This window comes from Dromaius novaehollandiae, chromosome 2 (assembly GCF_036370855.1).
Source record: "Dromaius novaehollandiae isolate bDroNov1 chromosome 2, bDroNov1.hap1, whole genome shotgun sequence".
NCBI lineage: Eukaryota > Metazoa > Chordata > Aves > Casuariiformes > Dromaiidae > Dromaius > Dromaius novaehollandiae.
Genome location: NC_088099.1, coordinates 83,677,863 through 83,695,825, shown reverse-complemented (window position 1 = coordinate 83,695,825; position 17,963 = coordinate 83,677,863). Strand labels below are relative to the sequence as shown.

Here is a 17,963-nt window from a genome sequence, read left to right as displayed (position 1 = left end):
CCAGTCTTCCCCTTAAGAAAAATATTTTTTAAAAGACTAATATTATCATAGTAACATAGGAAGATCAGTTAAAAATGACAGCAACAAAGAATTAATATTTTCTGTGCATTTCAGGCTTATTTCTTCTTTGACCACACACAAATGCACACTCTAAACAAAAAATGTGTGTTAAAAATTAAGAAACCAATACATTAACGCATTAAAGCTTTCATGGTAGAGCCATACAGTTGGTAGAATCTGAAGCCAAGAACTGAGTGCTAATACTGTTATTTTGATTCAGATGCAATTTAATTGGGGATCATATTTTCTTAGCATAGCCCAGCAAAATATCTGGATTTCACAAAATGCTGTGAGAATCCATCTTCCACAGCTAGACACTGATAGAAATGATCATTACTAAATTCCAAAGGAAACAAGCACATTCAGCAGTAATCCAATGCCACATCACAGGGGGGGGGGGAAAAAAAAAAAAAAAAAAAAAAAAAAAAAGAAGAAGAAGAGAAAAGAAGAAAAGATTCCTCTAAAGAATCTTCTCCCCAAAATGTATTTCTCTAGTCTCACAAACCAATAGTGCCAATTGCCACCTGCTGATGTTAGTGCTTTTAACTAGAAGCAGCCAGAGCAGATTCGGCATGCTGTGAGCTTCAGCCGGAGCCGTACTAACCTCCTGCTAAAGCCAGGCTCATCAGCATCTTGGTCAATCAGGTTCATGCACTTAAATGTCGCAAAAGCCTTCTAAACACAAGCGCAAGGCAGGACAAAGCACGTAGCACAACTGAATCCGAGATAAAAGGGTAGTAAAAAAAACCAAAACACTTCAGAAAGTTAACACTACTGGAATGGCAAAGAGAAATTCTTCTTAGAGATGAAATCAGACTGGACTATAATTTTGCCTCAGATTACAATGATTAAAGCATTGGTCTGAAAGCAAAAGGGTCACCAGCAAAGAGCATGGTGATTTCACAAAGCAGAGTCCAAGCTAATAGCCTCTCTCAGTCCACAATTAAAAAAGTGCCAAGCAAACACCTCCCTGCTGGAGCCCACTGAAGACAGTCCAGTGATGCTTTTATCATTTAGGCCACATTTGGTTCTGTTCTTGAAGACCACTACAACAGTCCTCCTTTGTGCCAAGTACACAACTGTTATCTTATATCAGAAAAATTTCCTTTACTTAAACCATTAAAATGTCAATTATACTTTGAGGTTCAAGAGACACAAACTCTCTATCCAACACTACAGCTCAAGATGAGAGCAAGCCTTAAATAAGAGAGAGAGAGACGATCAAGCTGGATAGCTGCTGAAACACGCACCAGGCACAGCGCCACGACAGAGATTAAATGTTGAGCTGCGGCCATTTAAGGCCGGAGCAAATGTGCAAACTGTTAAGCACCGGATCATACCCATGCTCATAACTTCTGCTTGTATTTCTAGCCTAGTCAACTTTAACCATCTAAACCTATGATGATCCAGCAGTCAGAACTAACAGCAACATAAAAATTACTATTAGCCATTCTTGAACAGCTGTTTTCATCAGCCAGTCCCAGTACATACTTCAAGGGAAATTTGAGAAATGCTGGCAGAAATAAGGGAATTCCCAGCTTTGGTGAGTGAAGAAACCCCCAGCACGAGGCATGATGGCAACACGACAGCCAGAAGAACAGAGTGAGACAGCACTTGGAAGAGCTGTTTCTCAGGCATTCTGCTGCTTTGGCACTGTTGGCAATATCATTCTTAAAAATTATACAATCGTTTGACGAGTTGACCTGAATAGACAGTAAGATGAAATAAAATGGAGATGGAATATTTTGTGCAATAAAATTTAGCTAGAGTTCAATATGTTAACTGGGACTGTCAAGCTAAAGTCAAAAATTTGTTCCAATTTTATTTCATTCTTTCAGTCAAGATACAATTGAATTATTCTGGAGCAACTTGTTTCAGTCCAAAAAATGGATAAGCCTGATACAGTTAAATAGTCATTGTTAGGTTATATATATTCTTCAAACAGTCTTCAGAAGACTTAGTCTAGCATTCAGGAAAGATGGTTTGTAGCTTAGCAAGTGTTGGGGAATCATTAGATACTTCTAGATGACTTCATTTTTCACAGAAGGAAACAACACTTAAAATAGCTAGCACAGGCAATAACAGACAAAACAGCACAGGGTCCCTGTGACAGGAGTATACAAAGTACTTCTGAACAATATTTTACAGAAAAAAATACATTTGGGACCTTAGATTCCTTAAAATCAGATTTACAAGTAATTGAGTAAAATGTAATCACTCCTACCACTCCTATCCTACCCTACCTTGGAAAAGCTAATGTCGGGTTTTTCAATTGGAGTCATTTCTCTCTAACTACACTCTGAGTACATTTGCTCTGGTAGGTCTCACACTTCAGGCAGCAGATCAAGTAAGACTGCAGTTTTATGTGCCTTTCCAATTTGTTCCTAGTATTTTTTGGGCAAATTTTAAACATTTGGCTACAGCATTTCAGTACAAATTAGCCAGAATAACGTAAGGTTTCAATTTGCAGCTTTACCCTTGCCAATCTCCCAACTGCTTTTGTCTTGCATTTGAACTCCAATTTAGATGCCAATTGCAGTGGTATTGTTATAATTAGCTGAACACCTTTGCAGGAACATTGCCTATTCGATAGCAAAAGCATAACAAGATGTCGTTAAATACAAAAATAGTACCTAAGAACAAGCCTCCATACTACTATATACCTCTACGTTGTGCTTGAGGTGATTATATCTGCATATGCATTCAGATATGTTGGTTAAGGGAATTTAAATAGTGAGCTCTGTTTTTTCTGCCAAAGTGTTTATAGTTTTGGATTTATAAACTGTCACACCTCCCACCCCTCTTATTCCTTCCCCAGCTTTTTGGCTTCAATGATTCTATTTTGGCACATTCAGTAATGCAGTTTTCTAGAAAACTCCACTGTTAGAAAAGTAACACAAAACCCTAGGAACCTTACCTGGTCTCCGGTTTCACTACCAACTCAAATCAGCCACAGTTCGCTCAGAGCCAACTGAATCTCAGCCCAGTTCGAAGTAAGCAGGGGCAAATGCAGGAATTCACATCAATTCAGACAAGGCTTGTTGCACAGAAAATCTGCTTAGACGGCACTTCGATGATAGAACCAAATGCCTCAACCCCCACCAACTGATGGTGCAAAGATGTGAGGAGAGAGATGCAGGGAGACAGCCACCATCAAAAGAATTAGGAATTACACATATGTCCATATATGTCCAGAAAGCAATTATGTAGGTTTTCAATTCTGGCACTGGATTAATAAACTTCTAATATTTAAAAAAATGAAAGGAAAAATATTAACGAACCAAAGCTAGAAAAGATTCCTTAACAGGTATCAGACATAGGAATGAATCAAAACAGCTCTTTCTGCCCAAAGGATAGTCAAGAAACAACCCTGGGTGGAAAACAGCATCTCTTTTCAGCAGTGATCTTTTCCCACAACACTTAATTAGCTCAATGTCCTGAGAAGACGCACAAACAATTCAAAAGCTCCAACACAACTCCATTTTATCAGGTGTATCTTCCTTATTACGTGAACCATGATATTGCTGCCTGCTTTGCAAACTGGTTTTCTGGGATTTTTATCTCCCTCTGAGCTCCCTCAAGCTCAGCTGCCATTCCACCAGGAAGCTATTTTAAAAATAAAAGGCATTCAGTAGTGAAGGGTCTGTTCCTTATTTTCACATTTTTGGCAGTGTCCGTCTTTGGGCCCAATGCAAAGATTCCTTCTCTCAAACCCAGGGAATAAATTAAGGGTTACTTGGAGGTCTAGAAGATGCACCACCTTTCAAAAGAATGCAATTATAAAGGATGCAAGTAGATTATAAAGGCATGGCATATGTTTGGTTAGGGTACCATAGCATGATATATCCTGTAATGGGTAACATCATGTTAACCACAAATCATGGGTACTTTGTCTTACTTTGTTCCCTCACTTTTAAGGTGATATGAAAGGCAAGCAACTCAAATAAACCTTTGTGTTCAAGTACTGCCACTTATTCTGTTTTCATGTAGAATCGTGATAAAGGTTTTCTGACCTAAAGCTCACATTTTTATAGAAAAAAAAGTTCTCATAGAGAGTCAAGTTATAATTTATTTTTTGTGCTTCTGAACATGAAAGCCAGGGACAACAGATGTCTCATTTTCAGTCACAGAAAATAAGCAAGGATGCAAAACTGCTGCTCTGAGAAATTTCACATATTGATAAAACTCAAGCTGTCTTTCTGTTGTTCATAAAAATTATGTGAAAGACATCTGCTTATTCCATTATCCACTGCAATCTTCTAAAACAACTTTAAGTGTCCAAGTAGAGATGATACAACTGAACATTGTGTTCCTACTTTTCTCAGCTAAGTATTAGTCATTCTGATACACTTAAGACCTGTAGAATAAAGAAATGCAGTAGAAGCAGACAAATTCTAGTCACTTATAAAAGTCACTCAGAAGTTATTTCTGTAAGAAATTATTGTAAGAGCACAGCAAATGTGCATGAAAGACTACTACTATTAGATGAATAGAGGCTAACTTCTCTTACAAAAGCTTAGCCAACTACACTTTTTTTGTTAAATTTAATATAAATCCAATTTCAGCTACTTGAGTAGTTGGCATTTCTATAATTAAAGGAAACCTCAGTGAATACCTGTACTTCTATATTCAGAATGGTAGAAGTCTTACCAAGAGCTCAAACTCAAAAAACTTGAAGCTAGCTTGAACTCCAGTAAGCTGAAAGCGTCAGGCTAGCTGGAACTCCAATTATCTGATTTTGTTTTGAAGGACTTAAACAATTGAGGACAAAGCAGAATGAAAACCAGCACTCAGGGAAGGGTAACTCCTCATTCACAGCCATCTTTTTCTCTAGAATTGATTGCGTGCCAAGGCAAGAGGACAGACAGCAGAAAATCTACAGCATAGACGCGGAGCCACTATTACACCACCTCCTTCAAGAAGCTTTGGGGGCAGGGACCCACCAGAAAAGGATGCTGACAACCACAGCAGCACAGCTTGATTAGCTTTAGCCAGGTGTCATCTCACACAGTGTATGAGGTACCACCCTTATGAGAATAATTAAAGCATTCTGCATTCACAAGTTTCTACATTTTCCTATCACTGACCCCCAGGCATGTGATTTATTGGGGGGGATGGTTCCTAATGAACGTTGTTAGTTTAACCAGCCTAGAGGGGCTGCTTCTCCCAGAACCACTAAAAAGCCCAAATAAAACAGAATGACTGGATACTTTTCTAGCACTTACCAAGATCTAACCTTCAATAGGAGTAACTCTATCAAAATGCGTATGAAAATGCACTGCCAAAACCTTCAGTCTCCACACTAAGCATACATCTCAGTGCCAACGTGTGAAAAGTTGTGATCTCTTAGTCAGTCTGTTTTCCAAACACAATCATTTTAAAGCTTATTTAAGGTACATTAACATCATATGATGAAAAAGATGCTGGAATTCTCAGGGCACAGAAGAAGCAAAAAACAAAAAAAAAAAAAAACCCAAAAAACACAACAGTTCAATACTTATTTTTCAAGGTCCCCAAGAGTCAGCACCACTATAAGCAAATATAACTTTAACCTCTGCAGAATACAGCAGCTGACCTTAGTGGACCTCTGCAAAATTCAAAATATAAACACTTCACAGGATACATTCAAAAGCATTTTGGCAGTTAACCCTTCTGCTGTAACAGCATTTTGCTTCTGGCCTAAGCCTTCAACAAGATTTTACAGAAACTGGCAAATAAATTAGAACTCATATGCGAGCTCTCAATTTAAAGCTGCCTCTAGATTACCATTTAACAGGCATATCCAGACAAAGTGCAAACAGCATTGATGCCTTATTTAAAAGGCAGAGTCAAGCTCATATGCAGCATCCAGCTCGGACGTAACATTCCTTACTTTGCAGGTAAGTGTTACAAGAAAGCTCCCTGACCAAGGTAAGCCCATACAAAAACATTCAGCCTAATCTTTCAAATCAAATTTTAAACAACTGTATTCCAGATGAGGCTGTCTAGCAAATTGCACCTACATGGCCCACAAAAACCCATTTAGTCTTTCACCTGCCAGAGCAGCAACGGGGGGTAGCAAACTCACATGTTCTCAAGTTTCTAAAGGTAATTGATTGATGGGGTAAAGAATTGTAGACAATGTCTGAGACAGGAAAAGAAGAAAAAGGTAGTATGTATCTACAGAGAAAATTGCATCCTCAGAAGGGGAGACAGCGGGGAGGCATCTTAGTGCACGCATATCCACATCCTACCATGCTTCCTTCCAAGTCAAGTCATAGCCAAACAGTCCCCATAGCATACTCAGTTATTTAAGGAAAGTGGGGAAGACATTCATTTCTTGCCTCTTGCCCCTCACTGAAGCAGAGAAAACAAAAGCCACAGTGAGACCAACTGCAGGCTGGACTTCAGCTGTACACTTGTATAGCCTCACCTCTGCATCCCCCTCGTGCATCACCTGGCATCTCAGCAGTGAGTTCAAAAAGTTGAGAGGTCTGCCAGCTACTCTCCGCACTCACCCACACAACAGAAACAGGGTAGCTGTTACCTCTCCAGTGCATCGGTGAGTAAAGCTGCTCTGGCTAAAGATGCTAATATGCACCGCCCGTTGCTGACTGGCAGAAGATATGCAGTCCACCCAGGCACATTCAGAAGCATGGCAAGCATTTTGTCTCTTTGAAAGAAAGCCTCCTCCCACAACCCTGTAGATGCAGCTGTGCTGGCATCCCATTTACATGTGGAATAAAGCCACAGCTGCGCTCAGAATCTACAATGTGAATAAAGGCACTATACTTTGGCCACAACTGCATCTCCCATACCCATCGAGAGATTTAACTGCCATAGCCTCAACAGTATTATCTAGGGAAACCGCATGAGCACACATTCAAGCAGTGTCGTAATCCATTTCTTGTACCCATCCTAAGCAGAAATAAAAAAAAACCCTGAAAATTCACAGATAAGATGTGTGTAGTAGACAGATTTAAACCGCAGTTCACAATTGCTGAAACAGATAGCAAGCTAACACCTATAGTGAGATAGTGCCTGATGCATTTTGCTTATTAAGTAAGGGTCCTGCTTGACCTCTTTTTGCAGTCCTTAGCAATATACACCTGCTTGGAAAGTACTTTACCTGTCTGCCTTTCTGCTGTGGAGTACCATAGGGCTGCAGCAAATGCTTGCTTCCCTTCAACAGCTTTCCTTCCTAGTTGTTTCAATGCTTTTCACTGATAAAACTTCAGCAGTGTTGTGTCAACTACCTTACAGTAAGAGGAAAAAAAAGATGCTGTGCAGAACTAGAAAGAGTGAGATCTGCTTGTAAAGCTGGAAAGCAGTCTAGAAAGTGGGCGTATGGGAGGCTGAAGGCCCTTCGTGCCAAATCCTATGCTCTCCACAGAGCTGGGCACTCAGGAATTCAGACATCACTAGAAATTCAAGAGGCGCAAAGAAACTGTCTGCAACTTGTTCTATCGAGATCATTCCACGTGCCAACGTAGGTCAAGGAAAGCTCAGCAGCAACCTTTCATAGTCCTTCCCACTCCATACCAAGGATGCAAACATCTTCCCACACACAATACGTGGCTCATTCACAGGCCAGCATACAATGCTATGTATTTAAAGTACCAGGTTAGAGCAAAGAGCAGAACTAGTCCTTGCTACCCCTGCAATAAGCTTACTGCATAAACCTGAGCCTCTTTTATACACTGATCGGTGCATCTTAAAAATAAATATATTTATTATTAAGTAAGATACACTGATCGGTCTGTGGGGTGGGCAGGTATTACTACATTGTGGCAATCAAATACTGGAGCATGGAGTGTTATAAAGGTGAATTTATATAACATTTTACAACTGTTAGTTAACGCCCCAATAAAAAGACTGCTTGTACAGCATCTAACACAACCAGGCTCCTGTTTTTAGCTGGTCTCCAGACGCTACTCAACAAGTGAATAGTCTAAAAGCATTCAGAGTCCTGCAAGCACATCACCCAGTCGTCTTGCAGAACACGACACAACAACCCATACCACAGACATGCAGGTTCGGATCAGGTTGATCAACACACTTACCAGTGACACCACTGGTTTGAACAGTCCCTGTTTTCCCAGTACCACTTCCATTTCACTGCTCTCACTTGCCTTCACAGAACCCTTCCCCTCTCCAGTGATGCCAGTTAAAAAGTTTGTCAGATTTACACAGCAATCCCCATTACAGCAACTTACAGTAAACTCATCCACATTAATAAAAACTCCTCAGCAGGAAAAGTTGGTAGCAAAGCAGCAGTAGCATCAAATGAGAAAGAGGCTACTTCTGCTGCTGTCAAAAGGAAATGTTTGTCAAAATACAGTCCTCCTAGAGCACACAAAAAAGATTAGGCTCATATACCAAATTGCCTCTAAGTATAAAATATAGAACTCAACTGCTCTAAACTCTTTCTGAATCCACATGAGAACTCAGGAGACGTATCTTTATGTACAGCATCTGCTGGTCTGCATTTAGGCTTCCCTCACTAATGAATTAGTCAGCTGCACACCAGTATTGAAGATGTCAAGGTCAACACTGGTATTCACTGGCTCCACAATGGACTAGATTAAGAACATAAATTTTAAGAATTAATAAAAGGATTATTTTTCATTATCTGATCTGAAAATAAAAACCTGTGCTCTACTGATTGAAGAAAAACAGAAATTTAAAGCAATTGTCAAAGACTGACTTCAGAGTTTCCACTACTCCTTTGTTTTTCTCCTGGCTGTCATACAGAGAAGTTAAGATTCTTTTACACATTTCCTAAATTTACTTCTTGTCTTGCCAACTCACCCACTTCAGGTACCTTAAAATGTTTTGATCTAAGGCTTAAAGAAATATGAAGTCTACTATTCAAATTAACTTCATTAACCATTTATTCATCTACTGTTAAATGTGCAGCCCAAACTAAAAAGCAGAGATTCTAACCCAGAACTTGTCTTGATTCACTGGTGCCAGATCTTCCTTTGTGATATGGGATTATGCACGCATAACAATAAACTAGTGATTTATGAGGTCATTTATTAGATATATGAACTGCTCTTACTGCACAGATTCTACAGTCATAACCAGATTTGCCGAACTAGAACAATTCAAACCCTATGGTTTCTTCAAACCGTAAGAAATAAAGCCTGACTGTGAGCAACCAGAACTTGCAACTTAATTTGTAATGACTAAAGCAAAGGAGGCAGAGTCATCATTTGCTAATTACCAAGTACAACTGTTATCTTATGACGGAGTCGAGCAGAAATGCTAGTTAAGGCATAAATGCACCATTTAATAAAACAAAAAACTTTCAGCTTACATCATTAAACTACATATAGATTTAATGATTTCCTCTCAGCCTTCGAAGACACTCTTGTAAAAAACAGGGCCAATATATTTTCATTTAACAGAACACACCTACTCACATATAATCAAGGCAGCAGGGAAGGATCAGTGCTTCTCTGTTCATAGGCCAGTTAATACAACAATATATTAATACTGACACGTAAAACTTCTCTTTCCCCTAGACATTAAACATCTAGTCCCAGATGATCAGACAGTCTAGTAACTGCAGGTGAGATGCATCGATCTAATTAAATCCTGGTCAGCTCTTCATGTCCATAGCTGCACTTCTGGAAACTTGGCACAAGTTTCCAAGCAAACAACTCACATTCTCATGGCGTTTCATAGTATGAAAGCATGAGGTCGAGGTTTACCTACAACTGATGCCAAAAAATGTCTATTAAGTATATTCTTCATGAATAAGTTTAAAATCAGATTATATTGAATCCCCAATATAAAAACCTGTGATGAAAAAGTCACACGCAAATTACTCAGAACTCTACATGTGTGTTTTGCAGAATTATCTTAAACACTCTGTCACAAGCTTAGAGGGAAAAACTCCAGCAAGTAGAAGCAGAGACTCCGTAAAGAAAGAATTCTGTTTTTCAATTGCTAGTACACCAATGATGCTGTACACAGAAGAAATGAGGAGGAGGGATTCCTTTTCTGAAAATAGCTAACAGTATGCTGGGAAGCCTGGGCCTGGGTAATGAGTACCAGATGCCTACCTTCACTGGTAGCTGCATTCTTCTGGGCTTTGGTGGGTGTGTGATCTGTACTTGAACTCACGTCGGATGAGATACTTGAGCTGCCTTTGCCTGCAAAAAGAGAAAAAGGTGGAGAGGGAGGGAGAACAAACATGAGTATTGACAGAGAAGGAGAAAGACTGTCCATATCAGAACTTGGAACAGTGCCAAGAAGCTTTAAACTAAGTTTAAAGCAGCTGATATTCATTTTCTACACATTGAGGTATGAGCTGTGTTATAACTTACAGCACGCATCTTTTTGTATATTAAGGTTGCAAACAGCCTCTTGTGTCACAGGGGCTCTCATAAGTACTTGCTAAGCTCCATCATAAAAGGAAAATTTGTCATTAACAGCATAAGAACTTTCATAATCATTTTTTTCATTCAAATACCTCTCTCACAGATCAGGAGAAAGAGACCCTGACCCTTATCACTATGCAGGGTTAATTCAAGATGAATGCCTTAAAGGAGCTGGCATTTCTATTTCATGATACATACTCAAGTCAGTGGGTCACATGCAAGGTAATTGCTGTTTCCTCCTACACCATAGCACTGCTTGCAGTAATACACCATCCTGAATGTAACATGCTTTACTATTGTTTACTTTTCATTTTTTCATTGGAAATCAGAACAATAGGCTTTTTCTTTTTTTAATTTGCTTTCTTTGGACTCTTTGCATGTAGCAGTGCCCCCAGACCTATCCGCTGTGTGTCAGACCTGCTATGACCAGCGAGAGAGGAAATACAAGTACAAAGAAAGAATAACTCCAATAGGTGCCTCAGGAGAGCTGCCTGTTTGGTCGCAAGGGAGGATCCAAGAATGACCCCTTCTCTTTCTCTTCACTCACACTACTTTATCTCAGCAGCTACTAACAGGAATAAACTATTCCACAGTACGAACCCAACCACCCAACCAGCAATACATGTGATAATTCAAGAGAGAGGAAAGGCAACGAATACCACTATATTAAGAAGTTATCTATCCCACAAACACCACTGTTAACATCTCCAATGCTCTGCAAAGCCTTTAAAAACTATGCTACTTTTTAAACCAAAATTAGACCATATGCAAAAAGCTACCTGACACCATGTTTCTGTCACCTGAGTAAACCTATAATCACAGGAATGCTAGCAAGAGACTTTTCTGATCTGTTATTTCAATCAGGCATTCCTTGGGGTTCTGGGCTACAGTGTGCCTGGTTTTCATAACATTTACATGTAAGGAGGAGGTCTGCTTTTTAAAGGTGCCACAGCAGAACAAGGATTTAAGTTTTAATGGGAAACGACTGGAGAATGTGCAAACGCAGGTTGCTTCACAACCAAGGTATTGCCACTTAATCCGTCAACCAACCCTAGAGAATCATTGTCCACAAAAGTTGCTTAAGTTAACATGCTCAGGTTTGAGAAATGATGGTGAAGTGAAAGGATATTAAAGAGGCCAGAAGGAAGTAAAATATAAATGGTTAAGGCTAGTAGCTGGGTGGGGTGGAGAGGAAAAAAGTGCCTGTTCTGTGATTCACTGTTTTTTACATTGCTTTAAAAAGTTAAACAAACCCAAGGAGCAGTGCCTCTAGAATATTGCTTTAACTGCTCCCATACTGTGATATGAGTTGGAGTAATGGACTGCCATCTTTACAGAAATGACCACCCCAAAATAGCCTTCCAGCTAAGGTGACTAGGGTTGTGCCAGAAGAAAGGCAGATTAGAAGAGAGCAGGATAGATGCAAGTTGCTAGTCCCCAGAAAGAAGCCAGAGGATGGGAACATTTATAACAGCTGGCAATCAGAGCATTACAACAAGGAAGAGGTTTACATTGCATTGCCACCACCAGCAATTGCTCCCATATGAAGCATTGCAAGGTCAAAGGCAGAAAACAAGCTTCCAAGGGCTATTAGCACATACCGTTGTTACAAAGAAAGTCATATGAAGATTAATAGCAGCAAAGAAAAAAAAAGAAAATAGAAAAGTGATTTCCTCAAAGCAAATAAACAGGATTTCCTCTAAGGCAAGGGGAAAAAAAAAAAAAAAAAAAAAAAAAAAAAGTCTTTTGGGGGAAAAGGAAGTCAGTAATACCAAAAGACAGCACAGTTGCCAGATGGGCATCTGTGGCATAGACTCTGTTCTCATAGAGCAAATGCTTCCTCCAGCTACATCCTTCCCCTGTTAACATCATAATATTTACATTTACACTATGGACAAGCAAGCCACCAAAAGCACAACGAAAATACATTACCATTGTAGGGTGTTGATAGCCAGTACCTCAAATAGCAATGTATTACTCTCGAGAGCATGCTTCTGTAGCGACCTTGAAGTGCCAGATACTAGTCTAGTTATTTGCCACATATATCTACTTTTAATATTAACTTCTCACAGGGAGTTAAAGTGTTTAAAACAACTAGAAATTAAGAACAAAAAAGCCAATTAAGGTTACTCTTTTGGTTGGATACCCATTTTTCCTGCAATTATACTTTTAGTATTTTATGATACTTTTAGACTCCGTTACCATATAAAGCTCTCAGGCAAGCTTTCTCCATCACTGCCGACCCCCAAATACTCCATTTGGGGGGGGGGGGGAAGGGACACACGCTTTTTAGTATATTTTCAGCATGTGTTTTAAATACATTAGCAAACAACTACCTCTATTCTTGTAGTGCAAAACAATTCACTTCTAATGGACTAGGTATAGCTCCTGCAACATCAGGTACATGTGTAAGAGCTAACAGCTAGGAGCATCCAAGCATTCTCCTAACTGAGCTTCATGAAGAGACAGAGTGCACCCTCAGCAAGTCTGCTGAGAATACAAAACTGGGAGGAGTGACTGATACACCAGAGGGCTGTGCTGCCATTCAGAGGGATGTCGACAGCCTGGAGAGATGGGCAGAGAGGAACCTCATGAAGTTCAACCACGGGAAATGCCAAGTCCGGTACCTGGAAAGGAAAAGCCCCATGCACCAGTACAGGCTGGGGGCCAACCAGCTGGAGAGCAGCTCAGCAGAAAAGGACATAAGGGACCTGGAGGAAAAGAAGTTGAGTATGGACCAGCAAAGCATGCTTATAGCAAAGGTGGTCAACAGCATCCTGGGCTGCACTAGGCAGAACACTGCCAGTGAGTTGAGGGAGGTGATCCTTCCCCTCTACTCAGCCACACCTGGAGTGCTAGGTCCGCTTCTGGACACAAGAGAGACAAGGACATACTAGAATGAGTCCCAGGAAGAGCTACAAAGATGATTAAGGAACTAGAGCATCTGTTACATAGTGAGAGGCTGGGAGACCCGGGCCTGTTTAGCCTGGAGAAGAGAAGGCTTGGGGGGGGGGGGGGTGTCTTATCAAAGTGTATAAATACCTGAGCCTGATTCTTGACAGTGATATCCAGTGACAGGACAAGAGGCAATGGGCACAAGCTGTAATACAAGTAACTCCACTTAAACATAAGGTTTTTCTGTTGGTTTTTTTTTTTTTTTTGGGGGGGGGGGCCTCTCCTTCAACTGTGAGGGTGGTCAAAAGACTGAACAGTCTCCTAGGAGTTACTCAAACCTCATCTGGACACAGCCCTGAGCACCTGAGAAACCTGCTGTGGCAGACCCTGCTTTGAGCAGAGGGGTCTGCACTAGACAGTCTCCAGAGGTCCCCTCCAACCTCAACTATTTTGTGATTCTATGATTTGAACACCTCCACAAGGACAACATTTTGCAGATCAGCAATTGTGTCAATCAACCCATAATTTTATCACCTCTACAAACATTTTAGCCATACAAACAGCTTTCCAATTGGCTATGTCAAGTATGAACTTCATTTCTTACCTTTTATACTAGTAACTTAATAGTAAACTAGTAGATCTCACCAGCCACTCACTACAAACATACATACCCACAGACCAGAATTTAAGCCACCCGTATCCTGCTCTAGAACTCTTGCTGTTTGCCTAGAGATGCAAGCACGTGCTCCTCTAAAAATTGCTCCCAAAGATGTAGCTACTTTTTTTCCTCCCCTTTTGTTTTCTAGACAGCTATCTTATGCTCTCCAATAAACACATCTGTAGGCAACTAGACTGGTAACGTATAACAGCAAATGTAGCAGCCACTATTTGTGATCCATAACATATACTAAGTTGAACCTCCAAAACTAAACAGAAATGTAAAAGTAAGCCTATCATCCAGAATTCACTGTCTCGAAACAACATCAAGAACAGCCTGTAACCAGAGAGAATGTTTCAGAAAAAAAAAAAGTATTCAGCAGAAGTCCAGTGCTAGATGAGACCTTATCTAATCCCAAATTCAGACATGCCACTCCACAGAGATGCCCTTTTTGCCACTCCATATGTGATGCCAGAATACTCCTTTCGGGAAGTGAGCTGCAAGAAGGAAAAAGGCAAATTATGATCCAGCATATCAGACCAGTACTGCCAAGCATTCAGTAAGTGGCTTGAACTCCCAGGTCTTGCACGTTCACCCAAGGAGGTCTCACGCACTCATCTGAAGCGAAGTCCTTCAGCACTTTTCTCAGAATGTTACCCGCCTAATATTTCAGGTAAATTCAAAGCTTGCCGATTTCTCTAACACCACAAAAATATTTGGAGTGCAGCAAAACACTAGTCTTCAGAGATCAGCTCACCTATTCAACTTAAAAGATGTCTGGAGAAAGTCACAGCAAGTAAATATAACCTGGCAGCGGTTTTATCACAGTGACAACTGCAAGGACCAAACAGAGGACAATGGGCCAGAGAGTAAAGTAGTAACCATATTTAATCCTCAGCTTACCTTACATGACTCTTCACAATACAAATTAAAGGCCTGCCAAATATTTCCCTAGCAGGACTTGAGATAGTCTTAAGTTTACATTCACAGTTTTTGCTTTTGAAGCCAGAAGTCACAATCCATAAGAAAGCAAACTGCACCACACAAGCAATAGGTAGATATGGTGTTAGAAAGCAGTTTTCACAAAATACAATATGATTGTAACAGGCATGAGGATAGCATGAACTTCACCACACCTGAGAGGGGGGAAAAAAGAAAGAAAAAAAGGAAAAAGAAAAAAACCAAAACCATCACCCACAGGAAAAAAAAAAAAAAAAAAAAAAACACAGGAGAAAACACACCACACACCTGCACAGTTGCAATTCAAATCAGGTCTCTGACCTGCTTCTGAAGGAGGAGCGGTATGGGTACTTTTTTCCATCCACTAGTGCCAAAGCCCTACCATAGTCACAGGAACAGGATTCCAGCCATCCAGCCTAGTATCCTGTTTTCTACACATTAGATTTTGATCCTGTTGGACAGAAAATTAGAGTATGGCAAGCGCACCACAATACTTTCCCTGACCGCCCTCTCAGCCTCCCTCTTGTAGCACAAAGAATTTCTTTAGTCATAAATGACGTCTTTGTGCTTAATAGCTCTATTAAGTCTACCTGGTCCCTTTTTGAATCACAAGTAATAAAATAATCTCCATTTCCTTTCTATCACTGTTGGCTATATCGATGAGAACATTAGGAAAATTGGAGATGTAACAACTTTTCTAAAAATTTATCAGAACAGAATAACCACACATATTATTAAAAAAAGATACTACAGATTATGCAATGAAGCATTACCAGAAAACTTGGTTGTTTTCACTCACTCTATACACCAGTACTGCTGGAAAAAAGCAACAGCTTTTTCTAGCTGCTTGTATAACCAGTTGCAGTCATTTTTTCAACTACATATTAATTAGAGCAACATTTTTCCAAACACCTCACTCAACGGATATAGGACCATTAAAAACTTGCAGGACAGAAATAAGACCAGCACGCACCAGGTGTCTTAACCAAAATGGAAGGATTTGATTAACACTAGAAAGGAAACAGCTTGAATTGGTGAAAAGCAAACTTTGGACTCAGTCAATCACAAACTATGCTAAAAAGGATCAAGGACACCAGAAGTCCTTCAAGACAGAGGCAATGCAATTTAAACTTACCTAGGAAAGTATAACCTATAACTGTCCAAGATTTGAAGAGAAACACCAGTTTTCAAAAGCACACACGCAAAGTCCGTTCTAATACTGAGGGTGTTTCAGTTGACAGTCATTACTGTCACTTTTTCTATCACCTTAGTATTTTGCTTCTTGCTGCTTCACATGCAGCTAGCACGAACAGGTGCTGAGGGAAGTATGTGATCTGCCATCAGGCACCTGAAGCTCACTGCCCTTTGGATAGACGAAAGCGCATTCTGGCAATACGAGTCTCATCCATTCTGCTCTGGCTTTTTTGCAACGCATTTGCTCCTAGATTGAGGTGTTTTTTCTCATGCTGTGTCTTAACATACCCTAAGATCATTCACACATGTTGACTTCTTACATGCCTCCCTGGCAGGTAACATCAGTATCACCCTTGACATGGAGTTTTGACCCAATGGCACACCAGCCTTCAGGAGGAAGTGGCAGCTACCCCAGGAGTTAAATGCAGAATAGGGCTAAATCCACCGTTTGCCGTGCCAAAATGAAACATTAGTCAAAATACTAAGACAGAAAATAAAACATAACAATTCAGAACAAAGAGCAAAAGCAAGCAAAGTCCACAAAAATAAGAGCCATTAGCTTTCTGAATTGTCCAAAAGCAACACTGCAAATGTCTTAGACATAAAAATGTCTGACAAGTTTGTTTACTAAAGAAGTCATCAACTCTTACATGCATGACATTAACCACTAATTTAACTTCCTAACATGAAAGGGCACATGTACTGCTTTTCTGATAGAAAATGATTTTTTTTTTTTAATTAAATCAAATGTATGCCCACTACATCAATAACATACACAGGAGAAAAGAAAAAAACAAATACACACATGAAACGTCAAAGCATCAGAGGTCAGGCAAGAGGAAAGAAAACTCTTTTCCATCTCCTGTTTTTGTGACACACACATGCTGATCCAGGTCTCCAAACCCTCGAACGCATCTCTGTACAACCTGCCCCTCCACGAGACAGCAAATTCCTGGCACGTTTCTAAGTATCCCCACAGCAATCAACAGCCTACTGTGACACTCGGGCTCTCAGGATACATGGCAGCCTTTAAAGACTCAATATATCAATTCGTTTATCCAAAGTAAAAGCAGCACTAGACTACACACTTCGGACAATTATTCTCCTTCAACTCTGCATTTCTGCCAAAGGCAACTATATACCATAAAACTGGCTCGTTTCCATTTGTTAACTCTTAACTACTGAGCAGACAACCACCAATTTAACATTTAAGTTACCTGCAAGCTTTGTCATTCACTGGATTGCTTTTAGGATGGGTTAAATGTTAATATTTACAAATTCACACTGTAATTCAGTGTGGAATCTTACAAGTAGGGTTCTGAAGGGATTTTTAAAATCAAGGTAGAACATGTGCCAACATAATACACGCAGACTACAACTTTCATTCCACCCAATGTTTGTCAGGATGCGATAAACCAAACAGGGTAATCACAGACTCCAACCCCAAGCAAAGGAAATAAACTAGATGTTTCACAGGAAACAGAGTGAAGATTGAAGAGTTTGCAGGTATTTGGTAGCGTTGGCACTTCAGGACGGAATTTCTTAAACTTTAAGAGTGCAATCTCTACAAGCATTTACGTTTTTAATCGTAATTCCAACTTCCAGGATTGTTTCATTTGGCTGTGAAATTTTGGCTTAAGTTGGCTATGAAAGAGTACACTTAGTTCTGGAGCATTTCTGTAAATTTTAAGCTAAATTTCAAGTCAGGCCATATAGGCCAGTTTTGTCTTTTGTTGTTCTTCCAATCACTGTCTTTCTGGCCTTTTCAAGCATCACAGTATGTCACAAAATCATGTACAAACCCAAACAGAAGGTAAGTAACGTTA

General features: G+C 40.0%; 1 protein-coding gene across 1 annotated transcript in view; it reads right to left on the bottom strand.

The window, feature by feature from the left end:
* The window catches only part of FBXL7 (F-box and leucine rich repeat protein 7), a 203,826-nt gene that overhangs the window by 145,894 nt on the left and 39,969 nt on the right, over positions 1-17,963 (bottom strand). The window contains exon 2 of the mRNA XM_026121867.2: positions 10,113-10,202. Within this exon, the coding sequence (XP_025977652.1) occupies positions 10,113-10,202 (90 nt within the window). The remainder of the gene's footprint in view (positions 1-10,112; positions 10,203-17,963) is intronic.